The following is a 13,711-nucleotide window of genomic DNA, read 5'->3' as shown; positions in this document are numbered from 1 at the left end:
CAAGACTACTGAAAGGTGCTTAAATTTATTTTTCATTTATGAATTACGAAATTATTCACAAATTATTTTCTGCATCCATACATATTTTTTTTAAATGTAATATATAGTTTAATTGATAGTTTAAGCATCTAGATATATATATATTACTTTTGCTACCATTTTAAACAATTTCCAGGTCGTGGGAACTCTGATTAGATATTATATTACTTTTTCCATGAGATCACTTCTTGTATCACTTCAAAGTAAAAAATCGGGGTTTTTTATCTCTTCAATGTTAGTAGCAAATTTAAAGACAAATTTTTTATGATGGAAAATTTACTTCTTAATTTTGACTTTTGCAGTTATAGGATATGTTTAACGTATTAATAAAAAATCATAATTTTAACATCAAAATCTATTTATAAAAATAAGAACTTTAATTGTTATCATAAGTCAATAATTCGAACATAAATATTAAAGTTATATTAGTTTAGCAATTATGTTAAGTTTTGGCAACTTAATTTTCAGAAAACTTTTATACGTTAATCATTATTATACTAATAGAATAATCAGAAGAAAAAAATAATTTAACCAAAACAAATAACCTTTTTTACAATTATATGAATATTGTTTGTTATTTTTATGATCATGAAGTTAAGACTTGACCAGAATGCGCGGAGAAACAAATCTCGAAATCCTATGTCTTCGGTAGGTTTTTAATAAACTTAAATGACAAAAAGTAATGATTTATATTCTCTAGGTTGAAGATTGCCGTCGTCACTCATACTTGTGGCTGTTTATGTTTCCGTAACCTTACTGAATATAACATGTCGCTAACGAAAAAGAGAGATTTGCACTGTCAAAGTATGTTATATAACGTATAAATAAAACCTTTTATTATCTATTATATGTCAGAATAAAGTTTCTGATCACTTTCGGAGCGCCTGTAACAGTATTAACACTAGGCTTACAGACGTTTCATATATACCTATCTCTGCAAACACGCGTCAATTTGACGCATAAACGAATAACAGCAGTTACAGAGATGCCAACTTGTTCCGCACAGCAAATATATATTTTAAAGTGGTAGTTTATCAATTGTGATTCTTGGTTTAATAAATTCAATTTAGTAGATTTTTATCCACCACTATTTCTAAGTAATTCGTTGGCTTATATAATTCACCCCTTTATTTTGCAAAATTTACTTAGTGGTTATTTGCGGATTTTTTAAAAATTATTTTGGCGTGTGCCGATCAATTGGCAGCTCTGTACTTAAAAAGCAATATAATTATATACTATAAGAAAAAAAATGAAAATATAAGTTATATATTTATGAAATTCTAGTATTTTATTTTTAATACTCGAACTAAGCAACTGAAACCTTCAAACTCTGACACTGACATCAATTAACATTCTGCATTTGTTCTTACTATTATTGCTTATGGGCAACAGTTGTTTATCCCTCGTTTCATTTGAGATAACGATATCGGATAACAGGTCGAAGTATTCTCGGTACATTCCTATTTATTATTGATGTGATGTTTGCATGTTTACTCAAAATTTTGTCTAAATTACGGTCGTGTCAAATTGACGCATATCCGTAGAGATAGGTATACCACAAAGACAACTTCAATATTTCATAGCTTTTGAAGAAAATAGACTTCAATATATATTTGCCTCGATCAATGGAGAAAAGTCATTACAAGAGATAAAATAAAAATGCAAACAGGTTTTGAAATTTTCCTTATAAAATTCGAAATGCGTCAAAATGACGCGTCCCGTAAACTTAGTGTTAAGAGTGAGAAAATGGAGCATTTATTCCTTAATATAAGCCATGCCTATTGTCTTTCTAAAAAGTTTGATTTCGTGATGTTAAAGTTTCTTAAAAATAATGTTCATATACCTTGCCAACTTAAAATGCTGTTTTCTTAGTGGTAGGAGAAGCCCATAATATTGATTTAGTTAGCTATAATTCTAGTGCAAAAGCCATATTATGCTATACCGCTCTTCCCACTCAACTTAACAGGTATTGTGAAGGCATAAAAATCGATTTAAACCATTGAATAAAATCCAATTTTTCTAAGATGAAACATAACATTTTTGTGAGGAGTATGTCCAATTAGAAGCTGTAAATTCATGGTTGAAGTACCGTTGTCTAAGATGTTTGTATTTAATGTACTGTGTCAAAATATGTTTCGCTGTTAAAGTTTCTTGGCATCTTGAACATACGGGACCTGGTCCATCAAATAATAAATGTTTGTGGTTGAAACATGTGTGTCCAATTCGTTATCTATCTAAATTGACTTCGAATTTTTTACACATACTTAATGGTTTAAAAGGGACTATTCATAGTTTTATTTGATATAGTTTATTATTAATTTCTCTCGTCCATGTTGCTTCATATGTTTTAGCTAATGTATTATTTATAACATTTTTAATAAATGCATATGTCTGTGGTTGGTTCGAAATGTTTTAAGTGGTTTCTGACATTTTATCTGCCTTTTCATTTCCTGGAATTCCAACATGACCAGGGATCCAGGATAAAAGCCTGTCATAATTACTGATATTCTTTTCATATCATAAAAATTAAGATTGTATGCTGGCGTTTTGTAGAGATGCCAACTACTCCGGATTTGACAAAATATTTTAAAAAACGGTAGAGCATTTCAAACTAAAATTTGTAGATTCTTGGTTAATTTTGCCAACTTTCTAAAAGACTCAACATGCCTAAACTGTTCTTCTTGTTTTATGAGCTATCTTATCCATCGTGTATTATTTAACGTTGTAAAAGTTCTTTGAGGTCAGCAGACTATATCAGAGATACAAACTGCTCCGGACACGACGAAATAATTAAATAAACGGCAAATAACTGCAAAGCAAATTTTGCAAATATTTGACTATTTTAGCTTGCCTTTTAAATGACATAGTATGACGATACATAACTTGAATGAAGTGGTGAATTATATAAGCTTACGAATTATTTAGAAATAGTGGTGGATAAAAATCTACTAAATAGAATTTATCAAACCAAGAATCACAATTGATAAACTACCACTTTAAAAAATAAAAATGCTGTCGGGAGCAAGTTGGCATCTCTACTATGTGGTAGCTGTTAGGGAGATTAAAGCATTTTGCTTGAATAAATAAAAATAATGAAAATAAAACGAAACAACTTGCTTTAAACTATGTGTAGCTTTAGTTTTGGAAGCAGGTTGATGGGTCCTAAACAGTAGCAAAGTGGCATATTACATAATCCTTTGAATTATTCAGAAAAAATTGTGAACTAAAATCCTAGAGATCGAATTTACTAAACCAAGAATCATAAACAAAAAGTATACCACTCGAAAATATATATCCGCTGTCCGGAGCAAATTGGCATCCAACCGATTTACCAATTTAAACATAAGTACATAGAGCCCGAAGGACTATCTGCTCCTTCATCTAAATTGAAATTTGAAGTTGAATGAAAATTGAAATTGAATGATGAAGAGGCTAACGTAGTGTAAATTTGCGATATAATAATAATAAGCATGATGAGATACTGAAAAAGCACTAAATTGATATGTACAAAAAAGAATTAAACTGGGGTAAGGGAAAAAAAATTATCTACTGTAATTACACATATACAATTGATTGAGAGTTGATGAAAAATAACGAAATTTCGAATCCTTATATCAGCCCCTCTCCTCTCCCCCCCCCCGTAGGACTTCAACTGTGCGGTGTGATACAGTTCATCTTATGAGTAAATTAATAGGAGGGGTAAGAGTACTTAGAAGCATTAGTACCCCATCACTCAAGAAAAAAGGAAGTGGTAGGACTAAATTGAGTATTAATTCAAAATAAAATATTTGAAAGTAAGCATCCATAGTCATAGTAGTGTCCAGTAATTGGAAACCTGGGCCACGAAGCGTACCCTATTCCATCTGTCATGAATTTGTTTTAACACTGTCAGGTCAGCTGTCCACCCAGGGCAAAAGAGAATAGAAAGGCTAGTTCACTCCGCTCTTAGAGCTCAAGCTATGATTTCCCTCCTCATGACGTCACTGTGTCCACAGATCTCGGAGATCGCATAATATAAAATGTCGAAACGGTCATATCCTAGTGGATCTGAAAAAAGGAAAAAAGCTCTACATCAGAAAGAAGTAATTGAAAAGTTACCAAAATTAACATCATATTTTACTACTACTACTGGAGAAACTTCTGTAAGTAGCAATCAACTCATAAATGTTCCACATGATGACTCAGCTCAATTACAAATTGCGGGAATTTCTAAACCTTCATGTTCCAATTTTGAAAAAGAGATTGAATCAGAAAGCGACTATTCCTACGACGAAAGTGCAACGACTTCAGTGACTTCACTAAAACCGACAACTCCAACTGTGTCAATTGAACAGCAGTTTTCCAACACAGAAGAATTAATATCGCACGATCCCGCCGATTATTTTCACGAAAAGTTTGTTGAAATAAATCGCGAAATTTTAATTCGTAAGGGACCAGTATATTTTCAAAATAAAGATTCTGACTTTTCCGAGGCATCCAGAACATACAAAGATGGTAATAAATTAGTAACGAGATATTTCAACAAAGCATTATTTATTCGCAAATTAAAGAACAATGAAAGCGTCGAAAGAAAATGGTTGCTGTATTCGCCTTCCAAATGCTCTGTATTTTGTTTTTCATGCTGCTTATTTAACCCAACTGATGTTAATCTTTGCTCTCGGAATGGATGTAATGATTGGAAGCATATTAATCACATAATTTTAACACATGAAAATAGCCCAGCGCATAAGCAATCTATGATGACTTATCTGGCACGAAGTAAAGCGGTTGGTAGAGTAGATATAGACTTATTATCTCAACATCAAAAGGAAGTGGATTACTGGAGAAACGTACTTAAACGGATTGTAGCTGTTGTAAAATTTTTGGCATCGAGAGGGCTTCCATTTCGCGGCGACAATGAAATCCTAGGATCTCCAAACAATGGAAATTNCATGAGGAGGGAAATCGTAGCTTCAGCTCTAAGAGCGGAGTGAACTAGCCCTTCTATACTCTTTAGCCCAGCTGTCCACCGGCCAGATGGTCGAGTGGCTAGCGTGCCTGACTGCGAAGCCAATGACTGCGGGTTCGAATCACGCCCTGGGCATGGATGTTTCTCTGTGTTTTGTTCTCTATTGTGTGAATGTGGCCCACCCTAGAAAACGGGTATCTGTGGCAGTGTGAAGTGTGTAATGTTGCTCGCCTCCGTGATTTAGGTTCACAGGTGCCCACTGGGTAACGTTAAAGGAGTAGCACCTTCGGCATCTTCCTGGGCTAAGTTCAGCGTCTACCGTTAAAAAAAAAAGGTCAGCTGTCCGTGTGGTTGCTAAGTAATGTTTTCATTCAAAACGGTGATACTATAAATTTTGACAGAAAAACTGGAAGATTATGCTAGCATGTTATTATTATTTACGTGGCAGTGACACAAAATAGTGTTAATTTTATTTATTATCATTTATTTTGTAGAAACAAGAAATAGTCATATAATATGATATTAATATAAAAATGTTTATTTGAATTCGAAAATCAGGCATAGTCAAGTTTCAAATCTAAAGATTTACTTAAGAGAAATAAATATAAATTAGTTTGACGTGTACAAACTACTTTTATTATTCGGGTCCTGTAAAATAAAATAGCATAACAATTTAAAGTTTAAAAATAAATATTTAGTTTTTTCTTTATTTTAAAAATATCAGACTTGGTAGTTTTAGAATTAAACACATCAGAATCTTGTACGAATTTTATTTAGAGCATAAATAAAACTAAACACATTTAGAATAAAATTCAGGTGTTCTAAAAATAATCGATGATTTGAAACAACTATTGAAGAAAAACAGAAGGAAATACGTTTTTTTTTTTTAAAAAATTTGTTCAATTACTAGGAAGCAACGCAATTTATTATGACCAAGATTTTAAAATAGTTACTAAATTCGACAATAGATAACACTTCTAACAAAGAAAGATTATAAAAAACATTGTTTTCGCATGTAAGATTGTTTCGAATGAAAAATATGCAAGGTTGTCTGTTGATTTTGTTGAAAATGGTGGTTACTTAAAAAACTAAATTTTAAAGTTGGTTGGCAGCACCATATACCTACGAACTTTGAATCAAATTTTAAGGGTTGGGGAAAATAATTTGGACCTCCTAAGAAAGCTGATTTAAACATAATTCTCTTTATTTTTTTATTTTCCTACAAAATGTGTGTTTTTTGAAGAACAAAGCCACACAGATTGAAAAGACATATTTCGATTCAAACCTCAAAAATTGGTAAAAAAATATTAAATAGGTATAATTGGATAGAAACTGTGTCTTTAGTGTAATATACAATAAACACTTAAATATCTGTATTTACTTAATCAATTAATATTTAATATATAATAATATATATGTTAATATTCAACCATAAAATTTTGAATCGTGTAAAAAATGTTTTACGAAAAAAGTTATAGTGCAAGCATGTTTAAACCCAGATTTTTTTTCCTTCACTTACGATTTTAACTTTGAACAAGTAAAGTGTTTTTTGACTTCATATCCAAATAAATTTCTTATTATCGATATATTACAGTGGAAAGAATATGACTTTGCTTCGGCAAAACAAATTATAATTTATCAAAGATAAAAAAATAACAACTAATTTAAAAAAGATGCTATATATAAATGAGTAGGATACAACATACCTGCCAACTTTTAATCCCTTCCATTATCATTTTTCCCAGTGGTATTAAAATGGAATTAAAACTTCAATTTTAAGCAAACAAATACGTTGCATTTGAAAAAACTTTAGTGCATTATACGTTGCATTTGAAAAACAACTATGATAATAACGCATATTAATATATGTGCTTAATTTTTGTAAGAATAGTGGTGATCAAAATCATTTAAAAATTAAGTCTATAAAAGAAAAAATAGTATATATTTACTACCACTTTAAATATGAAAAAAAAAATCTTCCGGAAGAGTTGGCAGGTATGATACAAGCATATGTAAAGCTATTAATGACTGGGCACACCCAGGGTAGAAACAAAATTTATCTAGTTAATGATACTAAAAAATGAACCTTTGAAAGAAATGGTCTAAAATTATGGTGTACAGAAAAATATATAGAGGGTTTATTGTAAAGTTCTGTTCGCGAAAGTACACACTCATTCTCTTACAGTAACACAAACCATTCTTTTGTAAAAGAGAGTGGTAGAATGTTTCCTCTTTTTATTCAATCCGTTAGTAGTAAAAGTATCAGATAAAATGAAGTGGTACATCTGATATATACTTAAATGGTAAATGCCGTATTACATCCCTATATAATGATTCGTGTTCCCCCCCCCCACAGAATTTTCCGGTGGAACCAACATATCTTGAAATATTCACACTCATTATAAATAAAGGGCCTCCGTCACCAAGCGGTATCGCCCGCTAAACACTGTGTGTAGCGTGGAGGTAGCGGGTTCGAATCCCATTGTTATCCTGGTACTTAGTACTGTCTCCCTCTGTATTGCGCTATCTGTCCTACTTTACAAAAGTTCATAAGCCTTAATTGAGCACACAAACAGCAAATAAACGTTGCACCAATAAATAAACATTATAAGTAACATGTAAATGCTTTTACAAAACCTTCTTTTCTTAACAGAACTACCATATTTAAAAAACATTTCACTTCATTTGTTTGTAATGTGCGGCTTTTTAAAATTAAAAGCGAATGTTTCCTAAATATAGCGATGCGAAATGCTGATTCAATTACAAATTATATTTGTTTTACCACTATTCTTATTTTACTTACGTCAACTTAATGAAACCTATCTAAGCCTTTAAATGACGTTCGTAATATTTTATTGTATTGATTCAGACAATGTTTTCAAAAGGTAAAAATGTTCAAACCATTTCTACTAAAGCAGCTCATTCTTTATTCTAATAAAAAAAGACTGTCATATACTAAAATGTCGAAACTAGCTATTTTAAATAATTGTCTATAAAACTGAATTTATTTACTCCTTTCTGAATTTTGTTTTTTCATACTTGCTCATTGTTCTTGCTGTATTTCTGCTGCATTTTATGAATACGTTGGTGAATTCTCCAATGATTGTTATTTGTTTCGTTTTTGATGAATCACTTATGTAAAGTTTATGCCTAATACTCATGAGTAAAAATGGTAAATATTGATTTAGTCATTTCCAAAAAGTAAAAATAACTGATATTGAGTTCGAGACCTATAAAGATATGCTCAGTAAATAAAAACTGTTTCTCAGAATATCTTCCATCTTATAAAAGAATATTCTTTAGTGAATAGCAAAATTTTTAGAACTGCTGTTAGTTCTTAGTTTTTTCATAACTGTTTGCTTAAGCTTATTTGGTTCAAGACTGAAAACAAATCAGACTGTTTCTCGAAAGCTCCTCCATCAAATGAAATAGTAAATAGCAATATTTTTTGAACTGTTGTGAGTTTATAGCTAGTTTTTTTCATAAACGTGAGATTAAGTTTCGTTAGTTTATAAATGAAACGATTTAAACTGCTTCTCGAAAGCATTCCTACCATATTAAATAATGTTTTATAGCGAATAACATTATGTTTGTGACTGCCGTGAATTCGTAATTTATTCCTAATTTATTCTAACATTAAGGCTTGCTTATTGAAGACTGCAAACTGTTACACAAAAGCTCTTCCCTCATACAAAATTAAGTTGTTTTTAAAGAATACCAGTATTTTTATTTTTGTTATGATATTATAATTTATTATCAACACAAAGACAATTATAAAATATGTTGTGATACAGTTTATAAAACCACTACATCTAACAATTATTTAATGGATGTAGAGCTAGTTAAAATATAGTAGTCTATGTTAAGTTCGGATTGAATAAATTGGAGGTTGGTTAAAGACTTTTTCTTTTGGTTGGCGAACTATTTGAGATCAATTTTATTTCGGCGGGGGTAACGATTTACCATTATTTATAAAACAAATTTATGAAGTAAATATTTTATTATAGCACGTAGTAGATTTGTAATATTCAAAAAGTGATGATTATTCGTGGTTGTTTTGAATGTTCATTTTTATTAATTAATAAATAAAATATTTTTTTTTATAAAAAATTCTCGTTTGCTTTTTTTTATATCTTTCTCATAATTTACATCCTTTTCAAGGATTTAAAATTGTATTTAATTAAAAATAAAAATTCATTCATTTAATTATAAAGATTTGTTCTTCAAAACGGAAGACTGTCACTTGAAAGCCTATCCGTCATATAAAATAACTTTTTTACGGAGAATAAAAATATTTTTATTAACGTTGTGTATTCGTTATTTATTCATAACTGTTAGATTAAGTTTTGTTCATTATTTGTAACCAGTATGCCGGTGAAAATATTAGCATACATTTCAATACTCCAATTACTACGGATTCTCCGGTGTTTTATAAAATATTTTTCATACATATATATTTTCACACCACTATTTTCACACCATATAAAAGGTAAAGTTCATATGCAATACCACTTCTAGTGGAGCATATTCAAAAGTTAAACGAGAGATCCTTGACGATTCCGGTCAGCCCATTTGATGTTCCTGACGAGGAAAAAATTTTGATGTTTTGAGTTATTGATGTTTAATCCTTTTGGTGAGTAGTTCTTAATAAATCTTTCGAAATTATGTCTGGACGTGGCAAAGTTTGAAGCTCGTAGTTTAAAGTAAAGTACAAAAATTAAGTTTAAGTTTATTCAATTCAATTTTTAAAGTACTGCAAAATGAGTCTTCGACGTTGCGGACGTGGTGGAAAGACAAGCACGCCTACCGGGCGTCAAAACCTCAGTGACTCTACGACGGATGAGGAATCCACAGAATTCGACAACAAAATCAAATCACGCAATATGGCCACATATCAAAATCATCCACGTGGCGGAAAATGGCAAACCGAAAAGACTTCACGAGAACCAACGGTAAATGTGGGAAGCATGAGTCCAGGTGAACGAAAGTTATACGAAGAATGGATGGAAATGATAAGGATGACCAACGAAGTAATTGAAACAACAGCGAAAGTGCTCCAGGATTGCTCGCAACTCAAAACTCAACTTATGGAAACTCAAGATGCAGGCCAAGGAGAAGGAGATGCAAGGAGAACAGAAAAGCGAAATGACAACCGATACAGAAAATACAGCTAAAAATAATGCAGAGCCTCCTACAAAAAAGCGAAAAAGGAAGAAGAAAAAGCAAAACAAAGCCAAAAATATTGAGGATACACAAATCATGATTACAGAAAGCACCTCTTCTTCACCAATAGATGCCGCCACCTCCTTGCTACTATCTGAAACAATAGTCAACTCCGACATAGCTCCACCCATGGAAGTTCCCAATGAAGAAACAGACACACCCATAACCTCTGCACAAGCACATCCAACCATACATATTAAAGTATTACTCCGTGGACTATCAACAGAATACAAAACAGATGAGATCTCCCATCAACTGGCAAAAACAGGCATTACAACTCATAAAGTCATACAGTTTAAGAGAAAAGTGGGCGAGGCCTATAGGCTCCTCCCACTTTTTCTCATAATTCTTAAAAATACAGTGCAAAATCATCAAATTAACTCCATCACCACTATTCAAAGTATTCCAGTCAGAATAGAGAGATTTAGGGGGGGTCGTGGACCAATTCAATGTTTTAATTGTCAAGCATTCCACCACACTCAAAGATCATGCAACGCTGCCTCAAGATGTGTGAAATGCGCTGGCAATCATCGCTCCCATGAATGCAGAAAGGACAGACACACTCCACCAAAATGTTGCAACTGTAGTGAATCCCACACCGCAAACTACACTGGGTGCATAGCCCGTCCCACTAGGAAGGGCTCTCGCCCGATTCCCACAACAACAGCCGGTATGGCTCGCAGACTTGTCATAATAATAAAAGAACTGCAAGAACTCATAAAGAATGAAGAGGTACTCCAATTACTGCAAAGAATCATTAGAGATAATGCTCCATAATGTCATAGTCATGCCCAATTCCGGACTATTCATTCTGAACTCTTGCATTAGTGTAATATGTAGATTATCAAACTCTTCTTCAATGAAAAAAGTAAAACAGCTCAATTAAATTGCAAACTGTATCCGATAGATGGCGACACCAATATTAAACAAAACTTCTGTAAATTTATCATATATCATGTTATATTTGTTTTACAACTTAAAATTACACAATTCTAACTTTATTCAATGCTAAATTGTCAATCGCATTTGCATATATTCTAATTTTACTCATAATTTATCACAACTTATGAATGCATCAAATTTAAATTCCATTCAATGCTAAAATATCAATTGTAATTGTTTACACATTAATTTAATTCATATTTTAATCACAACCTATGATTGCATCAAATTTAATACCAATCAATGCTTAAATATCAATTGTGCTTTTTATATTCACGAAAATTTCTGATTATTGCATAAATCATGACTTATATTAAATATCAAATCATGTTTAATTTATCAAGCAAATATGCTTGATCTTCTGTAATGCTACCTAAATGCTGCATAATTCAAAATGTTTTTTAATTCAACTTGTAAATACTTCATGATGAATGGGTTAGGGGCCGCTGCGCGGCCCAGGCACCCAGTTTTAGTTAAATAAAGAGAAAAGAAAGAATACCACTTCTATATCTTTCGTGGAAAGGCTTTTAAAATGTTGGCAAAATCACCAAAAATTCTGAAAGCTTTGGTTTTAAAATGTCTACCACTCTATAAAAAATTTTGCAAAAAGCGTGGCAGTTGGCAGACCTGCATTAATTCAGAGATGCCAATTTTGCTCCGGACTGCAGATAAATATTTTCGAGTAGAAGTTGGTAAATTCGATTAATAGGATGTTTACTCATCTATGCTTCTAAATAAAGCTTATTATGATACTCGAAGTAAAGCAGTGCTTAACGTTTCAAAAAAATCGGAAAAATTTACCCACGACTGCCAACTACTACGTACATTGCAAAATAATTTCTTAAGTGGTACGTTAGTCAATGCTAAGACTTTCAAGAGTTTGGTAATTTTGCCAACATTATTTAGTTTTTAGTTCTTTACCGGATTTTAAAATATTTTTTCGTGTCCAGAGCAGTTGCCATTTCAGTTAACTACTTTTTATTTCAGAATCACTGTCCCAATTTAAAAGAGCAACAGCCGCTGAGCTTGGTATATAAAAGAATTGACCAAACAATGTTTTGAATGAAAATTCTCGAACCAAAAGTTTAAAACTTGTTTACCCAAAAGCCATTTAATTTCAAAATAAAGAGTATAGAACCCATTTGTTCGGAACATTTAGCTGTCAACTTGTATTGCAGCTAAATGTTCTGAACAAATGGGTTCTATTAACGGGCATTGAAAAACAGTCTACAAAATCGTAGTAAACTTATACTTAAAGTATAAATATTTTTTTTTTTAAAATTAAGCTTATTTGTTAACATTTAAAATCTTTGTAAATAGATTTTATAATGTTTGTTTATTAAAATAAACTTTAAAAACCATCAATTAATTGATTGGAATAAAAACTATACTAGTATTAAGAAAAGACCGTTCCAATTGCCAACTGTTCCATTTTTCATAGAAGATTCCAAACGTGGACGAGCATTTTTACATGAAACATGCGGAGTTTTGGTTAAAATAGATATCTGGTCTCGTCTAGCTGGGCTCCTGAGGCCAACAGTATGGCCCTTTTCCCATTCATCCTTTAATGAGAACTTATACAAAAAACAAGATACAGATTACAAAAAATGCAACAAATAATGGCACATGCTAAGGTAGAGAAAAAAATGGCCCTTTGCCATAGTAATAAGAAATTGAATGTATAGAAAAAGTACCAGACATATTTATAAGTACGGGAGCGAGATTTACGAGAAGAAAAAATATTTACAAAATATGAGAAGAATTAACAAATATTCAAGATGAATAACGCCAAGACCATAAAAAAATTTCCTTAACAAAAAAGTGTACTTCTGTTAAAGTTGAGATCCGAGACCGTCCTAGTTATTACCACTCGTGTCGGGTAGCTCTCTACCCTAAAAATTATAGTATATATATATTACCTTGCGCACATCCATTTCGGGCCCACTAACAAATCAAACGCACTTCAGTAATGCAGTAAGAACGCACTTTAATGCAAAAATCCTCTAGTTACGCCTTTATCTCGTCCCACAGTGGACTGATCGTTAAGACACGGTTCCCAGCAGACCATCGAAGTCAAGAATCGCTGGCTGCGGTCAGTGTGTGGGTGGGTGACCACTTGGATCAGTCTGCGTCGTGACCGAGGGTGTGCAGTATTGGTCCTCGTTAAACTGTGCTACCGTAAAGTGCTGGACTTCGCGTGCAGGTCGTTGGGCTACCGAAGCGGGGGTGCCATCCCTTCTGCAGAGGATCAAAATTGTGATGGCATGTTTTCGGATCATCCTCAAGGATGTTTCCCAGACGGTCGTCAATAGCCCATTGTGCAGCTCTAGTGCGACATAAATGAACTACAACAACAACGCCTTTATCTCAATTTGCGCTTGATTTTCATTTTTTGCAATCTGGCAATCTTGTTACGAAAATATTTGAATTCGCTTTTTTGACTTCATTTCATGTTTTATTCTGTTTTTTTCTTTATATTTTATTTTCTGTTTTTACGTGATATTTCTACTTATTGTGTTCTATTTTATTTGTTGCAATTTTTTATAAAATTTTTTGAGT

At 32.1% G+C, this 13,711-nt stretch overlaps 1 protein-coding gene across 1 annotated transcript; it reads left to right on the top strand.

The window, feature by feature from the left end:
• Positions 1 to 4,058: 4,058 nt before the first annotated feature.
• Positions 4,059 to 5,012, top strand: LOC139426862 (uncharacterized). Its single transcript, XM_071186979.1, has one exon. It carries the CDS (start codon positions 4,059 to 4,061, stop codon positions 5,010 to 5,012), a length of 954 nt encoding a protein of 317 aa, XP_071043080.1.
• The last annotated feature ends 8,699 nt before the right edge of the window (positions 5,013 to 13,711 follow it).

This window comes from Parasteatoda tepidariorum, chromosome 10 (genome assembly GCF_043381705.1).
Source record: "Parasteatoda tepidariorum isolate YZ-2023 chromosome 10, CAS_Ptep_4.0, whole genome shotgun sequence".
Classification (NCBI taxonomy): Eukaryota; Metazoa; Arthropoda; class Arachnida; order Araneae; family Theridiidae; genus Parasteatoda; species Parasteatoda tepidariorum.
This window is presented reverse-complemented; position numbering and strand designations above follow the sequence as displayed.